The sequence below is a fragment of the Carex rostrata genome, chromosome 18, assembly GCF_964058835.1.
Source record: "Carex rostrata chromosome 18, lpCarRost1.2, whole genome shotgun sequence".
Lineage (NCBI taxonomy): Eukaryota > Viridiplantae > Streptophyta > Magnoliopsida > Poales > Cyperaceae > Carex > Carex rostrata.
The window spans coordinates 108,378-134,722 of NC_135935.1; the positions used below are offsets into that span (position 1 = coordinate 108,378).

Here is a 26,345-nt window from a genome sequence, read left to right on the forward strand (position 1 = left end):
AATAATATATCTATTGTAGCTGAAATGTAGAACTTATTGTTAGAATTAGTAAAATAATTAAATAAAATATTATGAAATATTTTTTTCATCGAAGAAATTTTATATTTTATACTTCATAAATAAATTGAATAACTACATAAAAAAATTTTAGTTTTTGTGATCAAGTGAACCCCTAATGATCCATATTAGAATTAATATTTAGTTTATAAAAAAATAATATTGCAACAAATGTTGGATTATTCTTAAACACATAATTGTTTACATGTTACAAAATATAAATGACTACACAAAGTTAGGCACAGAATAATACACATTAGATTCCATTTTTTCTCCTAAAAAGTTGTTTCCTTTTCTCCTCAAAATTGTTCATTTCCATTCAAAATTGAAAATAGTCACATGACAACAATGGACAAAAAACCAATATAAAACCAGTTTTTTTTCTTTTACTCCGGTTTTTTATATAAAACCGGCCGGTTTAATTAAATATATCTGGTTCTATTGCATATTCGGTCCAAATAGCGAACCAAATCGTAAAACTGTCTGATTCCAGTTTATTCCGGTCGAACCGGCCGGTCCGGTCCGGTTTTGATAACAATGGTTTTTGGAGCTAGATGGCAGTCCAGTCGAAATTGATTCGCCAGTTGATCTTTTATGTTCAGATGACTCCATATGCGTCTATGGAGATGATTATACGGCCTTGCTTACACCACGGGAGTGGCTCACTGTACCAGTTGTTCAGATCTGGATGCTGTGAGTTAATATTCGTAATAATTGCAGAATTTTAGTACTTGTAATTCAAATTTCACAAAATTGAGATCACCTTTATGTCTTTATTTTGTATGTATTGGCACAAATACCTCAAAGAGTAATATCCCGATGAGCAGGTTGGTTTCATGGACTCCAATCGAACGAATGCCAACCTGTTGAATGATGACCGAGGACGTGTTCTTCAATACATAGGGAAAGCACTCTGAGAAAATCGGGACAAGAGATTGATCTTCATACCTTACCATCAGATGTTAGTGTTATATATATATATATATATTCTAATTTTATTATATTTCTTTCAATTCATATAAATTGAATAATATGACATGCTACAAACCTAACATGCAGAAATCATTGGATATTGGCCGTGCTTATGCTAAGAGAACGTGCATTGTACGTGTACGATTCCGATAAGAAGTGTAAAAGAATGCTAATGATCACTGCTGCTATCGAGGAGTAAGTGTCTTCCTAAATTTTACGTTTGTTTAGAATACTAATGATTTTATTATTATATTATCATTTTAAATATGTCTCGTAAGTACTGATTGTTCAATGTCTTCATATTTCAACAGCGTCTTCATGAGGGAAATGGGTACTTCTTTAATGGTTCGTAACGATTGCAAGGTAATAGTTTCTATTGCGATATGATTATAATGACCTAGATGCACACATTTGTGAATATACATATAAACCATTTGTATGCTCGTAATACAAACATTTTATTTTTTTTGAAACTTGTTATATAGTGCCCACAACAACCAGCCAGCTGGGAATGTGCATATTATACCATGTTGCTCATGCAAGACATAATAAAGGAAATCCTCAATGTTTTTCCACAATTAAAGGTATATATGCATTTATAAATTTTTCAAAAATAAGCATTGTTGCTTCAAATATAATAAAATACACAATATAATTGTATATATATGCTCTTCTAAATTCTAAAAATGCAGGATATTCCCGCTAAATATACGGTACAACGGTTGGCCGACTTTCGCCAAATGTGGGTCCAAATTTTGCTGAAAGAGATAAAGCCGAGAAGAAGTACAATAATTTATGGTGTTTTATCCGAATTTGCATGCATATATGAACATGAATTTTTTGTAATAAGTTAGGATGTGTAAGATATATAATTAATTTAGGATGTGTTTTATTGATAATTTAGGATTTGTGATAAATTAGCATTTTGACCAGCTAAATAAATATGAAAGCTGGCCATTTAATAAAAAATATTTTTTTTAAAATTCAATAAAGCACTAGGATCGGTTCTTATCTAAGAAACCAATCCAGATAGCATTTTTTTTAAAAAGGCAAAATAACTATCAGGATCGGTTCTTATGTAAGAACCGATCCTGATAATTATTTTCTGAATTTAAAAAAAATCTAATTTAAAATATACATCTGGATCGGTTCTACAGTACAACCGATCCAGATAATTATTTTCTGAATTTAAAAAAAAACTAATTTAAAATATACATCTGGATTAGTTCTACAGTACAACCGATCCAGATAATTGTTTTCTAAATTTTAAAAAAAATCTAATTTAAAATATACATCTGGATCGGTTCTACAGTACACAACCGATCCAGATGACTTCTTATCTGGATCGGTTCTTAGCTAAGAACCGATCCAGATAGTCACTATTAGGATCGGTCGTAAAATCGATACAGATTTGTTTGGTATCTGTATCGCCCTGATTAGAAACGATTGTGAACCGATACTAATATGCGTATATAACCGATCTTGATTTTAATTTTTCCAATAGTGAATATTTGTTCGAAAATTAATCTGAATACAAATTGCCCAAAAACCGTTGAGATTGCTCCATCAAAAATGGTACATTTCATCTAATTTTAGAAGAAATAAACACAACTTTTTTTCGAAGATATATTTTTTTTCAAAACTATAAAAACTCTAACGAAGACCTGATGGAAAAGTTTCCTCCCGAACTCATACCTTTTACAAATTTTCATAAGAATAGATGTTGCCGAATAGATTATAGTGTGATTGCATGAGTTAAATTGTTGATCCTAATAAAAATCGAAAAACTTAGCAAAAGTAGTCCGAGCTCCTTTTTATTTCCCTTGCATTTGTTGATGGGCACAAATACTGGGGATTCTGCAAATCATCAGCAACAGCAATGATCAGTTTTGCTCAATAAAATATAGCTCTCTTGAAGTTTCATTTGATATCGTCGTGTAGCATAGATGAAGGATATTGGCTATATATATATTATCTAAATGATAATAGGAATTATATGCTGTCATATAAACCCATGGAAAATTTGAGACGTGTCCTTCTCCATAAGAAAAAGACAAAATAAAATGGAACGTGATATGCAAATGGATCTCTTACGTACTCTCTCTGACCTCGATATGGTCGCATATAGCGGCAATTTGTCCCTTGGGTGTAACACTGTAAGTCAGTAACCTCCTATTTGAAAGCCTAATGATACTTCTAGAACATTAAACAATTCGTTTCTGCATATAGACATGGATTCTTATCTTCGCTCTACACACTGCGGTCGTATATGTTTTTATTAAATATCCTCTTTTAACTAATGTTCAAAAACCCCCGACAGGTTTAGTGGTGGTCGTGTGCATGTTAGACACTTGCTAACGGGTTACCCGTGACCCGTTCCGGGTTACCCGTTACGGGTAACGGGTAGGACGGGTAAAGGGGTAGGTCGGCTACAGGTAAAACCCGTAACGGGTAGACGGGTAATTTTTCCAAAACCTATGTCCGGTCCGTTTATTACCCGTACCCGTTGCGGGTTGACGGGTACGGGTCCGGTCCGCCCGTTTTTTTTTTTTTTTTTTCTGTTTTTTCCTTCTTCTTTTTTCTGTTTTTCTTTCCGTTTTTTTTTCAGTTTTTTTTTTCAGTTTTTCTTTTCCGTTTTTTTTCAGTTTTTTTTTCAGTTTTTTTTTTTTAGTTTTTTTTTTTCTGTTTTGTTTTTCCGTTTTTTTTTTTATGTCTTTGTTTCTGTTTTTTTTTCCGTTTTGTTTAATATTTTTTTTCTGTTTTTTTTACAGTGTCGTATAAATATTATTTGTATTTATAATTCGATTTTTATAATATGAATAGTTCGATATCAAATAGAGTATATATATACATGAAATTATCAAGTCGCGTCTTTATAATTTATAAATGAATAAAATTTGTACCTTATATATAAAAATTATTCGTACGAAAATTTGTATATTTATACGGCTAAGTACAAATCTATTTATTTATTTATTTAAGCAAGTCATTTTATTTTATTTTCAAATTTTCATTATAATTAAAACAATAAAATATAAATAATAATATCTTAAATTAATTTATTACATTAAAAATAATTATGAATAATTTGAAAACAATAGATTAAAAAATAAAAGTTACCCTCCTCCTTTATTCCGGGCTTGGGACCGGCTATGTAAAATAACATAGGCGGAGTTCTAACTTTTTTTTTGTTAGTAATTGTTCTTTAAAATGAATAATTTAAAAACTAATTGAAATGTTTAGAAATTATAATTTTTAAAATAACCATAAATATTAAAAGAGGTTAGAAAATTATACCGACACTACCTATCTAGTAGTTTGGATTCATATACCATTGTTTGTTTTCTTCCGCACCGTCTGAATCTGAATTAGGTTGAGGCTGCGGCTCGTTAACGCTTTCTTCAGTATCAGCTGCAGAAGATGATTCTTGAGCTTGATGTTGGTTGCGCTCGTCAGCATTAATCCAATCTTTCAAGCACACAAGTCTTTCAAAAACATGTGGACCCAATTTACTGCGTTTGTCGGAGAGGATCCTGTTCGCCGAACTAAAACAACTTTCTGAAGGGACGGTTGACACGGGTACGGCAAAGACGTCGCGGGCCATCATCGCCAGTGTTGGATAAGACCTTTGATTCCTCTTCCACCACGTCATGATGTCAACGTTTTCATTTTCATTGCGCATATTCAAATAGCTCACTAACTCGTTTGTGGATGCGTGCGGTTCGCTATCTGATTGAAAATCTGCTAACAATCCACTACTGCTAGTGCTCCTGAAAGTGGAACTATTAAAAAAAAAAATTAGTGGACAAATAATGTAGATATTATAAATAATAAAGATTAAAAGCATAATGTATATTTATTCATACCTAGGACCAGCCCGGGACGAAGAGGGGTTCTGGTTGCCACTAATTCTTGAGTTGTATATGTTAAACATCTCAGCGAACTTCGCATCCACGTATGCCTCGACCCCGGTTGCGACTAAATGTAGATTATCTTTGTACGCTTCAACCATTTTGATCGTGTAATATTTCTTGTATGCCGGGTTGAGGCAGCTTGCAATAATGGCCAAGAGAGGTACATCTTCCCAATATTTTAGAAATTTTAGTTTCATGGCCTCTACAATCGGTGTGAGAGATTTATCGTGGGTTTCTGCTTGTTCCAAATTACGATAAACCTTGGAAATTTGATAGATTTGCCCCAACAACTCAAATGCCGTCGGTGAATATGAGCAGGATAGTTTGACGGTTGCTTCAAAAAAGGTTCCTAGGAATGTTGAAAGCCTTTCTAGTTGGTCTCATTCCCCGACGGTGAGTTCCAATTGCAAACTATTTTTTTATTTCACCAACCAACTTTCTATGATGCATCCTCTTGTACATTGGTTGAGTACACCCCCGAATGACCAACCGGGGAAAGGCTGTGCAACCACCCATACTGATTGGTTGTTCTTTGTGGGTTATGTACCGGGCCAATTCACTAAGCATTCTTTTTTCATCAAATTTTGGGTTGGTTAAAGTACCATCCGGGGTGATTTGGGTTTGAATTTGCGCGGTATTATTCGGGTTATAGTTTTCACCCTTTCTAATATGCACATCAACATGTCTTTTAAAGCTACTCATACCACTAGCTTGTTTATAAACAAAATAAGGTTTCTTGCAATGGTCTACCTTACAATAAAGAGTTTTCAAGTAACCGTCGTCATCTTTGGTCACATCATACCATTCAAACCAATATTGGTTGTATTCGGGAGGTCTTCTAACCTTCTTTGCTGCTGGTTGTTGTGGGGGGCGGGGGACAATTGGCGGAGGAGGAGCGAGACCTTCTTCTTGAATTTCAGTGACACTTGTCGAAGGAGTACCTGAAATAGGGGGGTTGAGTTGACTCGACGATGCAACGGAAGAAGTGCCTCCATATGCATACGGTGGTGGTAGTTGATGTGATTCTTGTGGAATGAATATGTTTGGATCATTTGAAGTATAATACGGTGCACCCGTTTGGGGGTTTTGTTGATAATTTGTTTGTAGCATTTGGTCTCTTCTTTGATAATTTTGGGGAGGTTGTGGATAATTAGGTGGCGGCATTTGAGAGGAACTATCAAAATAATTTTGTGGATAATCTTGTGGATAATTTGTAGTTGGTATTTCGGGGCCAAAAATATCGGCCGACATTCTCGCGATATCTTCTTGCACCGAATCACAATGAGATGACATTTTTTAAAAATGTAAACCTATTCACAAAAATAAATACAATTACTTACCATATTCAACAAATAAATCTAATCTAGTTATATAATGAATTTCAAATACAACTATATTTAAAAAAAAAACAGAAAAAAAAATTAAAAAAATCTGGGAAAAACAGAAAAAATAGGAAAAACAGAAAAAAAAAAGAATTTGAAAAAACAAAGATAAAATCTAACCTATTTAAAATAAACCTAACATATTCAAAAATGAATACAATTACTTAACATATTCAACAAATAAATCTAACGGTCTAACCTAGTTATATAATGAATTTCAAATACAACTATATTTAAAAAAAAACAAAGAAAATTAAAAAAATCTGGGAAAAACAGAAAAAATAGGAAAAAACAGAAAAAAAAAAGAATTTGAAAAAACAAAAATAAAATGATTAAAATCTAATTTATTTAAAAATAAACTAACATATTCAAAAATAAATACAATTACTTAACATATTCAACAAATAAATCTAATCTAGTTATATAATGAATTTCAAATACAACTATATTTAAAAAAATTTAAAATAATCCGGAAAAAACAGAAAAAATAGGAAAAACAGAAAAAAAAAAGAATTTGAAAAAACAAAGATAAAATCTAACCTATTTAAAAATAAACCTAACATATTCAAAAATGGATACAATTACTTAACATATTCAACAAATAAATCTAACGGTCTAACCTAGTTATATAATGAATTTCAAATACAACTATATTTAAAAAAAAAAACAAAGAAAATTAAAAAAATCTAGGAAAAACAGAAAAAATAGGAAAAAACAGAAAAAAAAAAGAATTTGAAAAAACAAAAATAAAATGATTAAAATCTAATCTATTTAAAAATAAACTAACATATTAAAAAATAAATACAATTACTTAACATATTCAACAAATAAATCTAATCTAGTTATATAATGAATTTCAAATACAACTATATTTTAAAAAAAAAACAGAAAAAAAAATTAAAATAATCCGGAAAAAAAATATAAAATAGGAAAAACAGAAAAAAAAAAAAGAATTTCAAAAAACAAAGATAAAATCTAACCTATTTAAAAATAAACCTAACATATTCAAAAATAAATACAATTACTTAACATATTCAACAAATAAATCTAACCTAGTTATATAATGAATTTCAAATACAACTATATTTAAAAAAAAAACAGAAAAAAATAAAATTAAAAAAATCTGGAAAAAACAGAAAAATAGGAAAAATAGGAAAAAAACAGAAAAAAAAATAATTTGAAAAAACAAAGATAAAATCTAATCTATTTAAAAATAAATCTAACATATTCAAAAATAAATACAATTACTTGACATATTCAAAAAATAAATGTTAATAATAAATCTATCATAATCGAAATAAATATAACTTATTCAAAATAAATCTATCATTTTCAAAAATAAATCTAACATGAGGAGGGTTCCACTGCCTCAATTTTTCTTGCCTCCACCGTTCCTCCAATTCTAAACCGTCCATCACTAATAAGATCAACGTATAGGATTAAAAGACTCCCAGCGAAAAATTTCTCTTCTATCATCTCCAGTACCAATTCTTTCTCTCTTCTCTAAGTCTCTCCTCGTTAATTAGCCCAAAATTTGATTCACGCGCCCCTCCCTGACCACTCCGCGCCCTCCTCCGCGCTCCCCTCCCTACCTTTCTCTATCTCTCTTCTCTCACTCCTCCCTCTATTTCGAGCCTTGGAGCCGCACCCACTCTTGAACCCTCCTGACCCCTCTCGACCTCGACCCAACACCACACCTCCGATCAGCTTCGATCTTCTGTCCCCTCTTAGAAATTGGAACCGTAAGTAATCTTCTGTCCCCTCTTACTAGATTGAATCCTTGTTATAGCTCTCGTTTCTAATTTTTAGGTTGATTGGATATCCTTGTTATAACTCTTGAAACAACAGCATATTGTATACACCAATTAAACGATACATGTGTACAACTATTATAGTAGCATTAAAGAAAAAAAAAACAAAAATTGGCAGTGAATCTAGCTTAGCTCTTGTGCTGTACATGCCACTGAATACAAGAATATCAAAAAGAAAGGTTAGCAGTTGTAAAGGTGGCTTGCAATTAGATTAGTGAGGAAGTTAATAAAGGTAGCTTGTAATTAGGCTAGTTAACAAAATTTTGAAATAGGTTCTCTCTGTTAAGCATTTTGTCGAACAGATCATGGGCGTCTGTATGTGCAGCGCCATGTAAAAGAAACAAAAGGTGGAATCACTATGAAGGAAATTTATCTTTGTGGATATCCAATCAACCTAAAGATTAGAAACGAGAGCTATAACAAGGATTCAATCTAGTAAGAGGGGACAGAAGATTACTTACGGTTCCAATTTCTAAGAGGGGACAGAAGATCGAAGCTGATCGGAGGTGCGGTGTTGGGTCGAGGTCGAGAGGGGTCAAGAGGGTTCGAGAGTGGGTGCGGCTCCAAGGCTCGAAATAGAGGGAGGAGTGAGAGAAGAGAGATAGAGAAAGGTAGGGAGGGGAGCGCGGAGGAGGGCGCGGAGTGGTCAGGGAGGGGCGCGTGAATCAAATTTTGGGCTAATTAACGAAGAGAGACTTAGAGAAGAGAGAAAGAATTGGTACTGGAGACGATAGAAGAGAAATTTTTCGCTGGGAGTCTTCTAATCCTATACGTTGATCTTATTAGTGATGGACGGTTTAGAATTGGAGGAACGGTGGAGGCAGGAAAAATTGAGGCAGTGGAACCCTCCTCATCTAACATATTCAAAATATTTCACATATTCACAAAAATGAATCTAACATATTTTTTTAACCAATTAAAAATAAATTCGAATTTCAAAAATAAAATCTAACATATTCAAAATAAATCTAATTATATCACAAGTTCACATAATCACATCTAACAAATCTAACATAAATTAAATAAATCTAACATTCAATAAATCTAACAAATCTAACATAAATTAAATAAATCTAACATTCAATAAATCTAACAAATCTAACATAAATTAAATAAATCTAACAAATCTAACATAAACTAAATCTAACATTCAATTTAAATTATACGTTTATCTACAACAATAAATCTAATATCAAATTTTAAATTACTCTACAAAAATAAATTAATCTAACATAAAATAAATCTAACCTTTAAATTTCGTGGAAAAATCTTGCGGGAGGTGCCGAACTTTGTAATTTCGATACCTTCGTAATTCCGTAATGGGTTTAGCGAACCTCTATTTCCGTTTGCGTATTTGTAAAATGAATTAAATTACAACCATATGTTTTTTAAACAATAAATTTAAAAATTAAGAATAATGAAAAATGAGAATTTGAGATTGAGGTTGAGAGATTGAGAATTTGAGTTAGAAATTTAGAATGTGGAGAGGAAGAGGATTAGAGGGGTGTATTTAAAGAAAAAAAAATGGAGAGGGAATAAAATTTGAAATAAAAAAAAATAAAAAAAAAAAAAAACTGGTTGAGGTGACCCGGGTGGGTCCGGCCGGGTTTGATTTGACCCGGCCCGGGCCCCTCTTGAACCGGCGGAAAAATTCAAAATAATTTGAATTTCAAAATCTGGGTCGGGTACGGGTTATGGGGACGGGTAACGGGTAACGGGTACGGGCAACCGGGTAAAGGCTGGCGGGTACGGGTAGGCGGGTACGGGTTGGCGGGTAGACGGGTACGGGTACAACGGGTTTTTTTTAAAATTATGTTGTCCGGTCCGTTTATTACCCGTACCCGTCTACCCGTCTACCCGTTTGTACCCGGGCAACGGGTACGGGTACCACGGGTAACGGGTACGGGCCGGGCAAAACGGGTTTAACCCGTTTCGGGTATAGCAAACCTCTAGTGCATGTACATTAGTGTTTGAATACTCGGGCGGGTACGGGTACGTCTCGGGTACGGGTATACTCGGGTACAAGGGTATACGGGTACGGGTATGGCGGGTATAATTTTCAAAAACCATACCCTACCCGTCCTATACCCTTACCCGTGTACCCTTGACGGGTAAGGCGGGTACGGGTAGGGCGGGTACGGGTATTTTTTTATTTATTTTTTTTTTGCAGTTTTTTTTCTGGTTTTTTTTGTTTTTTTGTTGGTTTTTTTCTGGTTTTTTCTGGTTTTTTCTGATTTTTCCTGGTTTTTTCTGGTTTTTTTCTGATTTTTTTAAGGGGGCAAAAATACAAATTTTGAATTTTGAAATGGCATGAACAGTGGTCGGGTATACGGGTATGGATACTCAGGTAGTCGGGTACGGGTTTAGTCGGGTACGGGTTTAGTCGGGTACGGGTATGGTCGGGTAGGGTATGGTCGGGTATTGATCAAAAAAACCGGGTCCGGTCCGGTTTTTGCCCTTACCTGCATACCCGAGTACCCGACCCATACCCGGGCTCGGGCACGGGTACCCCGGGCGGCGGGCACGGGCGGGTAGGGTAGGGTATACCTGTTAAGGGTATTGTTAATACTCTAATGTACATGTCCCATTCTGTTAACTAATTAAAAGATGAAATATTAAATTAAATATCAGCTTTCTAGTTAAATTGTTTGTCTTTTTTATTTTTTATACATTTTTTTTATTTTTTTTATATGTAGAAATCTAAATTTTATTAGACACATTCACCTCTTTCTTTATTTTTTTTCCAAAGAATTTTATAAACTCTATTATTTGATTGTCAGATACTTAATTTTTTTATTGGTCCTGAGTTGTTTCCATGTTTTGAATATAATTTAAAAAAATATGGATTGATTGATAATTAACTAGCTATATATCTTCATTCTTTTCAATCTGTTTTTTTATATCATTAATGAATATTGTTGAATGATTAATTTTTTTTATTGGTCTATCTTTTATATATAAAGAGTAAGATTTAGGTGTTATGAATAGCATAAGGCTTTCCGTACTATTGTTTCAAAAAAATTTATGATATAAACTTCAAACTTCGATCTAAGTAGCTCAATAAATTGGTTATATAATGAACTTGTAGAATACCAATATTTATTATTTTTAAATTATTTTTACTATTTTTTATGATTTATGAAAGATTGCAGAAAATAGCTTAAAAATAAAAAATTATCAATATTTTAGAAAAAAAAAATCCATCTTTCATAAATCATAAAAATAGTAAAATTTGATATTCTACAAGTTCCTTATATAACCAATTTATTGAACTACTTAGATCGAAATTTGAAGTTTATACGATATATTTTTAAGAAAATAGTACATAAGGCCTTATGTTATCCATAGCACCTAACCTTACTTCTTTTATAAAAATATATCATTTTATATGATAATTTTTTTATTCTCTTATAATATGTCCCGTTGCAATGTACGAGTAAGATATTAGTATTTATTAATAAATGTGCTAATAACTTTCGTCCCAAACTCACTTTCAATTATTAAACATTCACTTTATTCATAAATATGAATCATGTATAAAATTTAAATCAGCTTACATTAATTAAAAATGTCCAAAATTTATGATGCAACATATATAATTAATGAGCCCGGACGACATTTATGCCAAGTACAAACTCAGTCCATTTTTGTACTACATGAATACCAACATAGTTTGCTTCAGAAACTAAAGAAATATAGAGAGAGAAAGACAGGAGGGTGACCGAATTGTACAACTTAGTTCGATTATCTTGCTCCAAATTATAAGGAAAAGAAAATCAAGAGACCCAGAACAGTATCATTTTCCTCTAATTTATGTCTTTTTACTTGTCCGAATAGATTATGGGCTTAATTGGGCCTATTTTACAAGGCTGTTAGACGTACTTTTGTTTTTCTCTTCTTTCAATCGTAATCGCGTTCCTACTTTTCTACCTTCTCATTCCTCCACTAATTACCAAATTAACGAATAATAAATAAAACTCGAACCTACCTGCTAAAACGGGATTTGTGGAGGGGAAATCGGTACAGTAGCCGAAGCGAACCGGTACTAGAACTAAAACTGCCGAGTACTCTTTCAATTCTTAAGACCTAACTAGCGGGAAACGAGGTTCTGATCAGGTCGAGCAGAGGCGATCGGAGATGGAAGATGCCTGCGGAGGAAGTACGGGCGGCGGAGTGAAGTGGAGCGTGGTGGTGGTGTGTGGGAGTCTGGTGTACTATCACTGTGGCTGGAGAGATGCGAGCCTGTTGTCTCTCTTTGCTGATTTGCTGATCGTGCTTCTCTGCTCTCTCTCGATTCTTGGGCTTCTCTTTCGCAATCTCAACATCTCGTGAGTTTCTCTGATCCGATCTGATTTAGTTTGATCTGTAATCATTGTATGTAGATAGCGTGTATGATTAGAGAATTAGGTTGAAGTAACCCCTAGACTTGGCCCACTTGCTTGCTGTATCTTGATTTTGGGGTAAAGGTGAACCTGTCCACCCTCAATTAAACAACAGCAAAATCAAGAACAAACAATACTAGTATATGGTGCCTATACAAGTCCCGACTAATACGATTATCTTCTCCAAGATTCCTGCACTGTCATCATGCCATATATAAAAGGGTTGGAACTCCAATGATGATGACTTATAAAAAAATCTTACCAATATTTTGCATATGATGCCCAAAAAATTTCCAAAATATAATAGGGCTTTTAGACATGTTTTTTGCCTTGTAGATCGGTTGTATATACAAGTTTCATGAAATCTGGGTGTCATTAGATATTCCATCAAAGACCAAGAAATATGGACCATTGTACATTTTAAGTTGCTTGGGACCGGCAAATTTTGCATGATATTAGATCACATTCCAAAGTCAATTCCAAAGATGTAAGTTATTTTTAATAATTGTCAAGTTTTTAAAGTTAATCCGTTATCAACGGATCAACTCTACTGGACTATACCAGTACTCAATCTGAGCGAAACATTCCAAGACCTGCCTATTCATTTGTACGATCATTGTTGCATTAGTTAACATTAGTAAAATTGTAGGGTACCAGTGGATCCTTTAGAATGGCAGATATCTCAAGACACAGCAAATAGCATAATTGCATGCTGGGCAAATACAGTTGGAGCTGCAGAATCTGTACTACGTGTTGCTGCAACTGGACATGACAAGCGTCTATTCTTCAAAGTAATTGCTCTCTTCTTTATGTCTCTTTTAGATTTCTAACCTTCTGGGGGTTAGGGTATTTGTGATTTTAACAGGTATTGATTGATCTGGGCAGGTCGTGGTTTTCTTGTACTTGCTATCTGCCATGGGAAGAGTTGCTTCGGGTGCTACAATTGCATATTCTGGTAATAATTGCATGATCCTGCAATTCTCCCTTTTTCTGAATATTGTGAATTAGTTTGTTACTTCATTTCAATTCTTTTGATTTTAGAATTTTTGGTACCTCAAATGAGGTGCCTTTTCTTATTGCCACGTTTGTGTCATGTATCTGGTACATTACGACCTGTTAAAAAGATGACAACAGTTACATTTATCCTGGTGATTTTGGATCCAAACCTGAACCTTTATGCACTGTAATATGTTGTTTGTTTACAACTTTCGTAAATATTACCAAATAGACCTGAAGAAACTTTCTCAATTGTCTTTTGATTGGTCTTTTTGAAATTTGAATAGGGCTATGTGTGTTTTGTCTTTACGAACTTGTAAAGAACTCTCGACCAATCGGCAGTGTACCAGGAAGAACTGACTCTTCTGGTGGAATCTAGGATTCTACTTGAGCTAAATTTCTGTTCCACAAATTTTTTTGATTGTTACTCTGTTGGATATCAAAGGTAACGACTCATGTAAAAAGTTGAATGCTTTTAATCAATCACATGGTTATGTAAACAATTGTACATTTTGCATATTATAATGAATACTTTAAGCTGCTCAATTTTCTCATTCTCTTTTTGTTTCAATTTTTTCATCACATGAGCATATATTAAAACTTTATACATTGTGGTCCACCTGGTACTTTGGGGATAATACAGATTGTTATGGGCTGTACTGGCATTAATACTTGTCAACAACAAGGAGCTGACATCAAAATTTTGTTGTGTATAAAAGCATCACCCAAAATTTAAATCAGATATATAAAAGCATCACCCAAAATTTAAATCAGATAAGTGAACTAACAATTACGGCCACTGGTAGTAGTAAAGCCATGTGATTTTACAAAGACTATGAACCTGATGTTTCCTAAAACAAGATGCCAAGATCTCGTGACGATGATGAGGCCTAATTCGTGCACCTCAACTTCCATACCTTTACACCTCTCATGTAGTATATTTTTAGCTGTCCAAAAAGCATAACAACTATGAGTATAACTTTCCTTGAAGTACTCCATCGTTCTGCAAAACTGGTCCATGAATCTTGACAGGTGCTCTGTTGTCAGCCATCTGCTACAACTGTAGCCAGTACCCCACATTCCCATACGCACTACACAATGTTAAAGCTTATATAGTATTAGATCATATTTCAAAAGAAATAACTTTTAGTGTTTCTATTCCCAAAGTCTGGTACAGTTAATATTCTCAATTCTGGTACAACTTTACCTCACCAGATACAGATATTTCCGAAGTATGGAACAAGATTGTTTGTTATAATCTAGTTAATTATAAATTTGGAAGACCACTGCCCTGCATAATTAGCTGCCTGAAAAACTAACGGTTAAAACAAAAAGACAGCTCACCTAACTACAAAAACTATGTTGAAAATATTGAAGATGAGAGGATCCTGGGAGAATTTATCCCTTTCAGTGATGCAAATGACTACAACGAATATGACCAAATATGAGAGTTGTGAAAGATGAACAATCCTGAAGAAGCTCATGCTTTCTGGACAAGAATATCCGGCTCTGGTATTACTTCCTTCATCCTTAGAGGGCATGAATGTTGTGTACGGATGAAGGTACCTGAAAAGAAAAGGAAAAACAGCTTAGCTCAGTATACTACATAATGAACACAAAAAATTTAGAAATTGTCCATAAACAAATCCAGGTTTTCAGTAGATTGTAGTTATTGATCCATAGGAGTTTGCGGCGACTGTTAGCTTATATATGTTAAATCAATTAGGTTTGCAGACGACAGAATAACAGCAAAAAAAATTTCTTTGATTTATCATCAGTTAAAAAAAACCAAAAGCAAAATGAAAAAATTATTATAGCGGACTTGAATTTGATATAATGTAATATTCATCAAAATTAAACAATATCTTTACCATTTATTTATTTTAAAGCTCATATAAATTGAAAAAAAAAAAAAAAGCAAATGTTGCATAGCGCGCGCTATTTGCGCTACACGCTATACGCTATAGCGGACCGCTATTACCGCTATAGCGTCTGTAGCGCAAATAGCGTGTTTTAATGCCATAGCATAGCGTTTGGTCTCCAAAAACGCTATAGCGCGCTATTTAGAACACTGGTAACACCAAATGATAATTACAATATAACGATTTTAGGACTAATGTGAGAACTTAAAACTGATGTCAAAATCACAAACTTGTAAAGCAGTTTCCTCCAAAGAATTAATATGTTCAAGATAATGTACTCACATCATGAGGATGAAGAGAACCAGCACTGCAGCAGTTAATGCTGATAAATCCACAGTGGATTCACCAGTGTGCCTTGCATTAACCGCCAAAAACTAATAATTTACCAACTTCTCATACAAACTCAACCCTTCTGACTCAACATTCCTCCATGTCATTGTACAAATTGCCGCAAATTCCACTAGCAAGATTTGCATTAAAATGGTAGGGGATGTTAAGCCACCCTATGATTTGCATTAAAATGGGCTTAAACGCAAACGAGGAATATGATGAAGTACCGTAAAATTACACAATATAGATCGTTTAAACTTGGCAATTTGTTTCTTCATGAAGTAGATGAGTAGGTTGAAAATTGGGCTTAAATGCAAAAGGATAAACTGATAAATTGCAGTGAAATAGCAACTTATTAGAGATTGTTTAAACCCAGCAAGTCGTTCCTTCATGCGGTGTATATGTTGGTGGTAGTGTATGGTGTATGGCGTATGGCAATCGGAGAGGTGGTGGAGAAACTAGTATAGGAGGTCGAGGTACTTCGTGAAGAAGTATTACAACCTCTGCCTGATGTATACAGTAGAAGAAATTAAGTGGAAACCACACGTCCAAGTGTTGCTTATTGAATGGTTATTTGATTTGTTTCAGACATACAAAACTCCAGTGAATGGGAATCTATGTATATTGGACCTAAAATGAGGACCTTTCCTTTTCAATTAGAAACATCATGAAGTAGCTCCCCCAAAATTTTCTGGACGCAAATAATTAAAATTACTTAGTCAATATGAAATCTCCATGTGTTGAACCATTTTATAAAAAAAAAATACTTGAATTTTATAAACTGCGAACTTAGTGCACTGAGAGCTTCTGTCTCTCCGGAAAGACGCAGATTTAATTATAGGGAAAAAATTTTATTTGCCACTCCAAAATTTGAAAATTAGTTATTTGTCACCCTAAAACTTAAAATTAGTCATTTTCCACCTCAAAGTTATTAAATTATGCTAATTGCCACAAGTATACACTAAATTCAGATTTTTTATTTAAATAATTCTGAAAATTAGCGTATAAAAAACCGTATTTTAGTATTTCCAATGTTACCCTTCAATTTCAATTGAACTGACCTAATTTGGATCGGAAGCTAAACAGATCAGATCCCTTCTTCGCCTCTCTTCTTCTTCGACAATTGAACATATCCCTTCTCCAAAACTCTTCGCCTCTCTTCTTCTTCGCTAAACAAATCCCCCACTTCTTCACCTCTCTTCTCCAACGAGCCTCTCTTCTTCTTCTCTAAACAGTTTCGCGAATTGTCTCTCTTCTTCTTCACTAAACAGTTTCGCGGATTGCCTCTCTTCTTCGACAATTGAGCAGGGGTATTTTGGTCAATATTATAATTTGTTGAATTTTTAGAATAATTTAAATCAAAAATCTGAATTTAGTGTATACTTATGGCAATTAGCTTAATTTAGTAACTTTGGGGTGGCAAATAACTAATTTGAAGTTTTAGGGTGGCAAATAACTAATTTCTAAATTTTGGAGTGGCAAATAAAAAAATTTCCCTTAATTTTAAAAATAGCATACAAAAGATGCTCAAGTCGTCAAGTGTATCGGATCTTTTACCAAAAGAAAGGCTTGTACAAAATGTCCATAATTGAAGTTTGTTATTTATTTTGTACTTCAATTTTTATTTTTTTTATAGTTAGTGGTTAAAATTACCACTAACAAATATTACAAATATATTAATAACAAACTTTTTTTTAAAAAATTCTAAATTTTATCTCCTCATATAATATAAAAGTAAATATTTATATTCATACACAATTTTAAATTTAATTTTCATCTCGCTCTACGATCGGATCTACTTTTTCAACCGTTGTCATGTTCCGATGACGATCGGATCTACTTACCGTCGTGCTCCGATCGAGATAGGGACTATATGCTCCAATGATACCGTACTCTCGGGTCCAATCGGCTCCGCTCAGCCTCAGTGCTTCCCCTCTCGTTCCACGACCAGATTCGCTTCTTCGATCGTCGCCACATTCGAACGATGACCGGATCTACTCACAATCACACTTCGATTTAGATGGAACTCTATACTCCGAGCTCCGATGATACCGCACTCTAGGCTTCGATCGACTCCGATCCCTCCCCTCTCTCTTATTCTCCTTTTCGCTCGAGAATGTAGTACCGAGAGAAAGGGGAGGATGTTGTGTTGAAAATGAGGTCTACAAGAAGTTAAGAATGAAATTGGATGAAGGAATGTGAGTGGGGGTGGCGGTTGGCCTAAAGAAAAATCTAGTATATTTTTTCTATACTTCAGATTTAAAAAATGTTAATTTTGAACGGTTTGTGTCACTTAATGAAACTTGATTTTTTTTGGAACGGAATGCGAAAGCGTTCAAGGAGTGATTTCGTCGAACACCTTACGAGCATACACCAATACTCAACCAAATAGAGAAATAGAAAAGTCAAACAAGAAGCCAATAAAATCAAGCAATCAAGCACAATAAAATAAAAAGAGACACAAGATTTTACGTGGAAACCCTTTAAAAAAAAATCACGGGAGCACACGGCGCAACTTTACTAGATCAAATAATCTTTACAAATACAAAGAAATTAACAAGTCAATAACACTCTCCCTCACACTCTCTTTCAATCTCACACACTAATCTACAAGATTCTCAAGTGTATCAATGGATTGGTACAAAGAGAACAAACCCTATAACAAAGCTTAATTCAACTGAAAAGAAAGCAGCTCTATTTTCTTGCTCAGGAAAATTGGCTCAACTTACCTAAGTCACGGCAGCAGCTTCAATTAAAATAAGCTAACCAAATTACCATTGGTTTGACCCTTTTTACCGATGGCAAAGATACAAAACACCAACGGCTTTGATCTTCCTGCTAAACGAGTCGGGCTGACTCATGGGCATTGAGTTGGACTCTTGAATGAGTCCAATTGAGCTGAGCTCAAACTCGGCTCGAACTTGAAATAAATCTCCGTTTCCCTTAGCGGGTTGATCTGATCGAGCCGAGCTACCCATTGAGCTTTCTTCGCTTCTCCCTGTCGAAGCTGAGCTCTCGCTCTCCAGTTTCGTCGCTCTCTCCAGATCAGACAATCAAAATTCCTGATCCGCTTGTATTATTTAATTCTGAATAAGGAAATAATTCTAACTGTTTGGCAAAGAGTCACTGTCACATGTTGGAATCGCACGCCATCAATGAGCAATTAAAATCCTTTTACTTTTTTTTGTAAATCTTGCTAGTGGCTACATATGCTTTTGTAATCCCTCCTAGCTGGAAATAAATCTGCTACGATCCTAAGCGATTGTAGGGTTCTACCATTCTAAATCCAACATTTCATTTTTTTTGAGTTGCACAAATCTCAAAAATTATAAGTTTTATATTTTTATGATATTACATACATGATGCGTTCAATTTATTTATTTGTTATATTTGTATAATAAACTACATATACAAGTTATTAATTTATTTGATAATTAATCACCATATTATTATACAAGTTTGTCCCCCAATATATGACAGTCGTTACGGGTGTATCACATGCTAGTTCGCGTCCACCACATGATTTTGGACCCATAAACACCATATTATTAGGTTAATAATTGATTGGTGAGAAACGTTATTTTTATTATGATCTTAATTTTTATGAAAAGGCTAAGAACTATTTACATTTATAAAAAGATGTATAAGATCCAAAAAAGAAGACGCAAATTTTTAATTCATAAGATGGATTATCTTTGTTTGATAATAGCATTTTAATAGCATTTGTATGATAATAGCATTCAAAAAAAGTGAAAGACATTGTTTGTTCTTTCATTCATCTACTTATTCCTCCACACTTCGCTTATCAATGATGCTGTCTGCATGTTAGGAGATAAAGAGGATAATCTAACATGTCCTGTGACAGAATGCCAAACAGAAAACCATCTACTTATTCCTCCACACTTCGCTTATCAATGATGCTGTCTGTATGAATAGAGTGAAGAAAGAAAAATTATAACAGTAAATACAGAAACAGTATATATAGAGGTATGAGCGTCATGGTCTCCAGTCATTAGAAAAGAAAATTACACAGCACAGTTTATATAATTGAAAAGAACCATATGAAAAAATACAAATTCAAGAATCAATTAAATCTCAAATTGCATTACAAAAGAACAAGAAATGAATGAATGGAACTTTATACATAGTCAATGCAATTAGCCAGCAGCTTCATGAAGGATTTGAACCTGCCCGAAAGCTTCAATATACTTATTTTGTGATTTTAATTCCTCAAAAGGAGTAAAACTTTAGACTTTCAAAAAATTCAGTGAACCTAGATGCAGCGGTCAAGTACATGATATATTTAAGGCAGGTGGGTGAAAATTCCTCTTGCTTATATTCCAGGGAAAATAATTCGAGCTGAACCATCAGGTTCACAAACTAAAACACGCTTATCATGAGGGATGTGAGACACTAACTCAGGTTGTTCCTTTTCATACTCAGTTCTGACAAACTCTGCTGCCTCGTCAGCATGATCGGCAGCCACAAATGCAAGACAGCATCCCCTGAACCCAGCCCCACTAAAACGGGCCCCATAAACACCAGGGGCTTTTAACAAGATCTCATAGAGCTGTATCATTTCCTTGCCTCCTGCATTGCATTTAAAAATTGATAAGACATTGGATTCGGTCATTAAAATGCTAGGCCCAAAATTTTGATGTGAACTTGGTATCAAGTCCCTAAGCTATCCTATTAATGAGCACAAAACATCATTTTCAAGAAAATGTTACTGCATTTACAACATCTGATCTTGATAATTGATGTCATACAGGTAAAGGCTTGGTATTGTCTAGACCAGTTTGTTGCAGCTCAGCTTTCAAAATTTGAACTTGTACTGTACTCGTATCTTGTGAATATAATTATATTTTTCTTTTTGAGTTCAGAAAATATATATCATTTTTTTTTTGTTAGAGTAAACTAAATAAGGGTCTGGACTCCTAACACTTTCAAGATTGCCATTGTAACTGGTTCGGAATGACTCCTTTCTTTTCATTGGAAGTTTTTTGTAAGGTGATTTTCATTGGAAGTTATTCACCAAAATATCTCATTCTGCATTTACATGTGAAGCAAGATTTCTCTTGAAGTGTTCACTGGAAAATCGTGTAAAGTACCAAATAGCAGAAATGGAATGTTTAGGGAACAAAATGGGAACTTCACATTTATGTAATTGCTCTTGGGTTTAGTTGAGTTATCCAGGTCCAGTTTTGCTAAAGCTTGTCAATAAATCCAATAAAGCAAAACAATATAGTGTTAGAAATAAATTAAGCATCAAGGGTATAGTAACATTAGAAAGTTAAAAAGGAAATTATACCACACTCATATTTGTCAATGGAACTTCGGCCAGACTCAGAAATCAGCTGTCCAAAGTCTTCCAGATTCCCACGGGCCCATGCATCTCTACCTGAGTAAGAAATAAACATAGCACAGTAAAATATCATTTAGTGTTCTTTATTATCATTTCTTTGCAAATGAAACCTATTATGTCAATTTTCTGCTAATAACCCCAAAATTTTGTTGCATCTACAGCATCACACTCCAAATAAAATCAAACTCGTTTTCCAGAAAACAAAATAAGGGTACCACAGATCAACTAATACGGTAAACAAAAACCAGTATTAATATGCATAAAATCAGATGTCAGAATAAGAAAAGTTGGGTACTAGACTTGAAACAAAAATAATAATAAAAAGATAAAACAGATATTTGAAATTCATATAAATGCCTTTTGCAACTCTCTTTGTTTCAGAGAAGTAGTGCTCGGCCCTTTTAGCCAGGTTTTCGTCTAATTTCCCCTGCAGAAGACAAATTCCATGATTATTCATTTTGGTCTTTTTGTTTTTCATCATCGGCAATTAACTTTGGTATTATGTATACTGGACAAGAAAAAAAAAAAAGCCTTATAGTTGAAAATGGTGAATTTTACCTTATGAGCCTCGTATGTACTTGGATCAACTGTTACAAGAAAAAATAAGTTATTAGAAATTCAACATTTAATAGCTTCAGAAATCACATGAATTATTTGTAACTTACCATTGCAAAGCAAAGCCTCTGAGTTCTCGTAACCTTTTACTCTGTAGTTGAATGAAGAAATTATTTTTTTTTAAAATTAACCAAATGAAAAACTTCTGAACCAATGCTGGTTAGCCCAAAATATTTCAGGGTCCAATATAATATGCTGGTAATGGTCCAATGCAATACAAACCAGTTAGCTGACAGTTACTGACCAGAAGCTTAAGCCTCCGGTTAACTGTTACGGCTCCAATGGATGAAAGGTGGATAACAAGTCAGATATCTTCACCTATTTGGTGGTTGGGTCAGTCCAAGATTGTATATTTCAATAAAATGATGCCAATTTGCAAAATCCCTTTAAGAGTTCATTGGTTTCCTTTTCATTGCTTCTTTGGTTTCCTTTTGCCAACGAAACAATTAGACTCATATTCTGAATAGTTTTTCAAAAAATGTCTATAACAGAACACTACACAGAAATGATAATATCTGAACCATTTGTGAAAAACCATCAATTACTGAATAGGCTAATGTGTTAGGTCAAGGTTAGCATTCCTTATTTCATTGGAATGTGGAATTGGAAAAACAGAATAAACCATATTTTATTTTCAAAAAAACAATAACCGACCCAACCAAATCCATTACACTGACTAGCTCTACTAGTACAAGTAAATATTGTTCTGGTACTTCTTTTATATTTGTTTTGATTTCTGCAACTGAGCTTCTGCAGTTACTTACCAACCCTGAAGATGGTGTGTACAAACTAGGCAGCACGGAGATTGTCACACAAATTTTAAAATTGTAAAATTTGAAAAAAGGAATATGTACTTTCCAATGTGCAACCAAAATGACTTACGAAAGAAGGGCATGTGCAGCTGCTTTGCACTCAGCAACCCTTGTGTTGTAGCCACGCTTTTTTGGTAGATTATGCCTAATTCCGGAAAATGCCAATAGAATTTTGAAGCCAAATTCACCATTTATATGTAGGCTTTTATTTTGCTCAGCAAAGCGCGTGTAGAATGGTTCTTTTGTCTACTTTCCAAAATAAATGATAAAGAAGGAACAAAAAAAAGAAAATGCAAAGAAGGTCAATAAAACAATACAACTTTGAGACTTGGAACTTGGAAATTATAAAAAAGGAGAAAAATAACCCAAAAAGTTTGTTAATTAAATTAAGCACCTAATTATGGTATGGTCAAGACGTTGTTATGGAGTCCCAATCAGTAGCAGATACATAAACTTTACAAATACCACTGCAAATAGCCACATGATTACTGGTACCAAAACCTACCACCTTCCATCTCGTGTATGGCAAGATAATCTTCATAAAACCCAATGAGGTAGTAATAGAAAAGTTCTTATCTAAATATAAATATTTAATTACCTTGCAGTCCATGAAGGTGAGATAGCCAGATCTTGACAGTAAAATAGCAGACTGGTCAAGAATCCCATTTTCAAGACCTAGGTAGCTGTTTTCTATTAACCTAAAAGCAGGGGAAATAAAAGTATATGATTTTCTGAAGGTTAATCATTTATGAGAAAATGAAAAAAAATATATAAATAAAACAATGAAGCAACATACTTATCCAGATATATGTTGTCTAATGGAGGTATGATTATGTTGTTTGCATATTCTAAAGCTAACAAATAGGCAATGCCAACCTATTCAAGAAAAAAATAAAAATTAACAAACAGAGCATGAATTAGACAATTCTGTTTATTTTAGGAAATGGAAATAAATAAAGAACTGGCTATTACAGAAGTTAACCTTTCGTAGGAGTAAAATATATCAAAATTGACAATAAAAGTATACAGCAAATAAACAATATAGATTTAAACAAATACAGTTGAGATGTCACGGTCAGAGAACAAACAAAAAGCAAGATTTAACTTAAAGTTGGTACTTAAAATTAACTTAAAGCCTAAAATAAAATAATTACAGCAGCAGATGAGCTTAGCCCAGAACTATCAAGTCCCTCCACACCTGAAACGAAGCCAATTATACCCTAAAAATTGATATTTCAAAAAGAACAATACTGAGTCAAATAATTACAATTTAGATTTTAAAGGCCCTAGATAACAAAAACAAAATATAATTTGGTAAATTACCTTTTGTAGATCATAGCCACTAGTTTGCAATGCATAAACAGCCCCTCGTGTATAACTCTCCCAATTTATATCTTCAGGGTTTTCTATGGGTTTTTGTGAATCTTTAGAGCTGTACAATTGCCCTATTAATTAATCTTAATTTATACTAAGGTTTTTATTGTATAATTACCATTGGCAAAAAAAAAACAAAAGGGGTTCTTACTTAAATTTGAGCTCTCCTTCAAATTGTCCAGATTGTAATAATATCTGAAACAAAAAAGAAAAGAAAAAGATCTGTGTCCGTTCCATCGAAAAAATAACTTTAGAAGTATCAAGAATATAACAATTTCCAGAGTTTTATGAGGAATCAATTGACAATGGTAATTTTTGACAATCTTGATAATTTCTTGGGTAAAGGTTGGAGGTCAAGCCACCCATCTATTTAAAATGCACAAGGGATTTCCGCATCCGGGTTTCGAACCTGTGATCTCCCACATGGAAGGCATTGCCTTTGCCACTAGAACAAAGGCTGGTTCTCGACAATCTTGATAATAGATTTAACAAAAATACCCAAAGAAAATTTAAATTTGAAAAGTGAATTTATTGGTATGTTATTGGTCACATACCTAGCAATCAAATTCTTAATGCAATTTAAGTATTGTTTGATGATGCATCAAGGACCATTAATTTCAAGTTACTTGATGTATGGTGAAACATACACCAATCTCATCATATTTTATAGACATAACATACGGATAATATAGATCATGCCAATAATATTGGATTTCAAATTTAAACTTTATTTTTAAAGCTTGTCGAGATGGTCAAAACAAAGCATGGTTAAGAGATCCCCCTCTTTTTTAAGTACCAGTGATGAGAAGGCACAAATAAAAAAAAAAATCACTAAATTCGAGACCCCTATCATTGAAATAAAGAGAGAAAAAAACACAAAAAGATAAAGATTTCTAGGAAAACCCAGGTATACTCTCGTATCAACCTCAGGTCATTGTTAACAAAAGTAAATAATATAGCTTACCAAATAATTGCATTTTTACCTGACCACTTTCAGAAGGAACAAAACCCAGAAGTATCCCATATTTTATTGTCATAGCAGTGACTACTCCCCCCTGAAAATGAATTTAAAGAAAAATTAAAGTCACATTAAGAAACTCAAACATCACTTAAAGCGCTTATCGTGAAAAGGATGCAGTTTTCTGTGGAATTTCCTTCTGGTACTCTGATAATTCACACTGCAGATTATCTACTTGCTAAAGATATTGCCACACTCAAAATACCACATGACAACCGCAGATGATGAGATATAAGTTTTTAGTGCCACTTATCAGTTAAACATATAGACATGTGTATCAAATTTCTGCATCCCCTGTGCTTCATAACTATCTTTTTAATAGATCAACAAAATGCCCTCTGAAACCACAAACAATGTGCAGTTTGTTTAATTAAAAAAAAATGCACATTGTGCTTTTCTGGCAATCAATCTTTTTAGTTTGTTTTCGAAATATATCCATTTAGTTTATTAAATGAAAAAAAAAATGTGCAGTTTCACAGTGGCTACTCAGTTCCATATTATATCTCTCCGTCACCTCTCATTAGTCTAATTGATCAAAACTGTCAGAAAATTAAAAAAAAAAACAAGGAAAGTAGAAAATTTAATTGAACCTAACCTGGTGATCTATGTGAGCCCCTAGAGGACAGATCCTGTAGGGACAAGCAACCACATTAACTTCCCCCGTGCTTTTCTGGCTCATCAGCGCTACTTTCTTTCTCACGGCATCAAGCTAGGTGGAATTAAACAAAACAAAACAAAAAATTAGGGATGAAAATTGAAAGGGAAAATTTTTATTCAGACTTTCTCTAACAATGTACTTTTTTATTTTATTTTATCTAACAATGTACTTCCCAAATAACATCTCCAGAGGGATTGTAAGGAGCCAGTGCAGAAGCTCAGCTCTATCTTTATAATCAAAGCAACGCATGGATGAAATATTTAAGAGATATGCTGAGAAATGCATCGAACTGTTAAGGGCGAAATGAATGTCCTTCCGCATTTAAGTGCAAAAGTTCGTTTGCAATTAGAAATTCGTGTCCGAAACGCTGAATTATTTTATCAATGGTAATAAACAATACAAAGAAAAAAGAAATCAAATCTTGCTGAACTGTCGCTCTAAATTTGAGGTTCTAAAAAGAACTTTACACAGAGAGACGAATAGAAGAAAGTATTGGCGAAAAAAAAAAGTAAAAGTTGCTCCGGATTGATACCTCTTCGTTGGTTGGCCACGCTGGAGCTGTCTTTCCTTCTGAAACCACCATTGCTTTTGTGGGAGATAGAGAATCAGATGTGTCTGTGGATCTATAGTTTCTAGTTGTTTTGGTCGACTAGAGAATTTTCTTTTTTTTAAACTTAAAATTTGGTAGAGGCTACGAAGGATGGTCGACTCGAGAATTTAGAAGAGGAGATGGGGAC

General features: G+C 33.7%; 2 protein-coding genes and 3 long non-coding RNA genes across 7 annotated transcripts; 3 read left to right on the top strand and 2 right to left on the bottom strand.

The window, feature by feature from the left end:
* Nucleotides 1–904: 904 nt before the first annotated feature.
* Nucleotides 905–1,613, top strand: LOC144569258 (uncharacterized). The gene is made up of 4 exons (XR_013516030.1): nucleotides 905–1,018; nucleotides 1,117–1,224; nucleotides 1,341–1,392; nucleotides 1,515–1,613. It is a non-coding gene; the product is annotated as an uncharacterized LOC144569258 (long non-coding RNA).
* A 10,393-nt stretch (nucleotides 1,614–12,006) lies between these two features.
* On the top strand, nucleotides 12,007–14,060 carry LOC144569477 (reticulon-like protein B23). Its single transcript, XM_078319847.1, has 4 exons — nucleotides 12,007–12,464; nucleotides 13,168–13,309; nucleotides 13,404–13,473; nucleotides 13,802–14,060. Exons 1-4 carry the CDS (start codon nucleotides 12,274–12,276, stop codon nucleotides 13,891–13,893), a joined length of 495 nt encoding a protein of 164 aa, XP_078175973.1. The 5' UTR covers nucleotides 12,007–12,273; the 3' UTR covers nucleotides 13,894–14,060.
* Nucleotides 14,061–14,242: 182 nt separating this feature from the next.
* LOC144569478 (uncharacterized) lies at nucleotides 14,243–16,479 on the bottom strand. Its single transcript, XR_013516066.1, has 3 exons — nucleotides 15,719–16,479; nucleotides 14,859–15,080; nucleotides 14,243–14,605 (listed from the first exon to the last, which is right to left on the bottom strand). It is a non-coding gene; the product is annotated as an uncharacterized LOC144569478 (long non-coding RNA).
* Nucleotides 16,480–19,718: 3,239 nt separating this feature from the next.
* Nucleotides 19,719–26,345, bottom strand: GALAK (galacturonic acid kinase). Of its 3 annotated transcripts, none has more exons than XM_078319794.1 (14): nucleotides 26,141–26,345; nucleotides 25,546–25,659; nucleotides 24,916–24,987; nucleotides 24,084–24,127; nucleotides 23,882–23,990; nucleotides 23,713–23,778; nucleotides 23,355–23,434; nucleotides 23,157–23,256; nucleotides 22,629–22,804; nucleotides 21,797–21,837; nucleotides 21,690–21,718; nucleotides 21,489–21,558; nucleotides 21,078–21,167; nucleotides 19,719–20,356 (listed from the first exon to the last, which is right to left on the bottom strand). In XM_078319794.1, exons 1-14 carry the CDS (start codon nucleotides 26,189–26,191, stop codon nucleotides 20,100–20,102), a joined length of 1,299 nt encoding a protein of 432 aa, XP_078175920.1. In that variant the 5' UTR covers nucleotides 26,192–26,345; the 3' UTR covers nucleotides 19,719–20,099. The 3 variants fall into 3 exon arrangements, with proteins under 3 accessions (XP_078175920.1, XP_078175923.1, XP_078175921.1); XM_078319797.1 differs by having other exon boundaries at nucleotides 23,882–23,964; nucleotides 26,141–26,202; XM_078319795.1 differs by having other exon boundaries at nucleotides 23,882–24,003; nucleotides 26,141–26,202.
* On the top strand, nucleotides 19,851–20,667 carry LOC144569443 (uncharacterized). The gene is made up of 2 exons (XR_013516061.1): nucleotides 19,851–19,982; nucleotides 20,075–20,667. It is a non-coding gene; the product is annotated as an uncharacterized LOC144569443 (long non-coding RNA).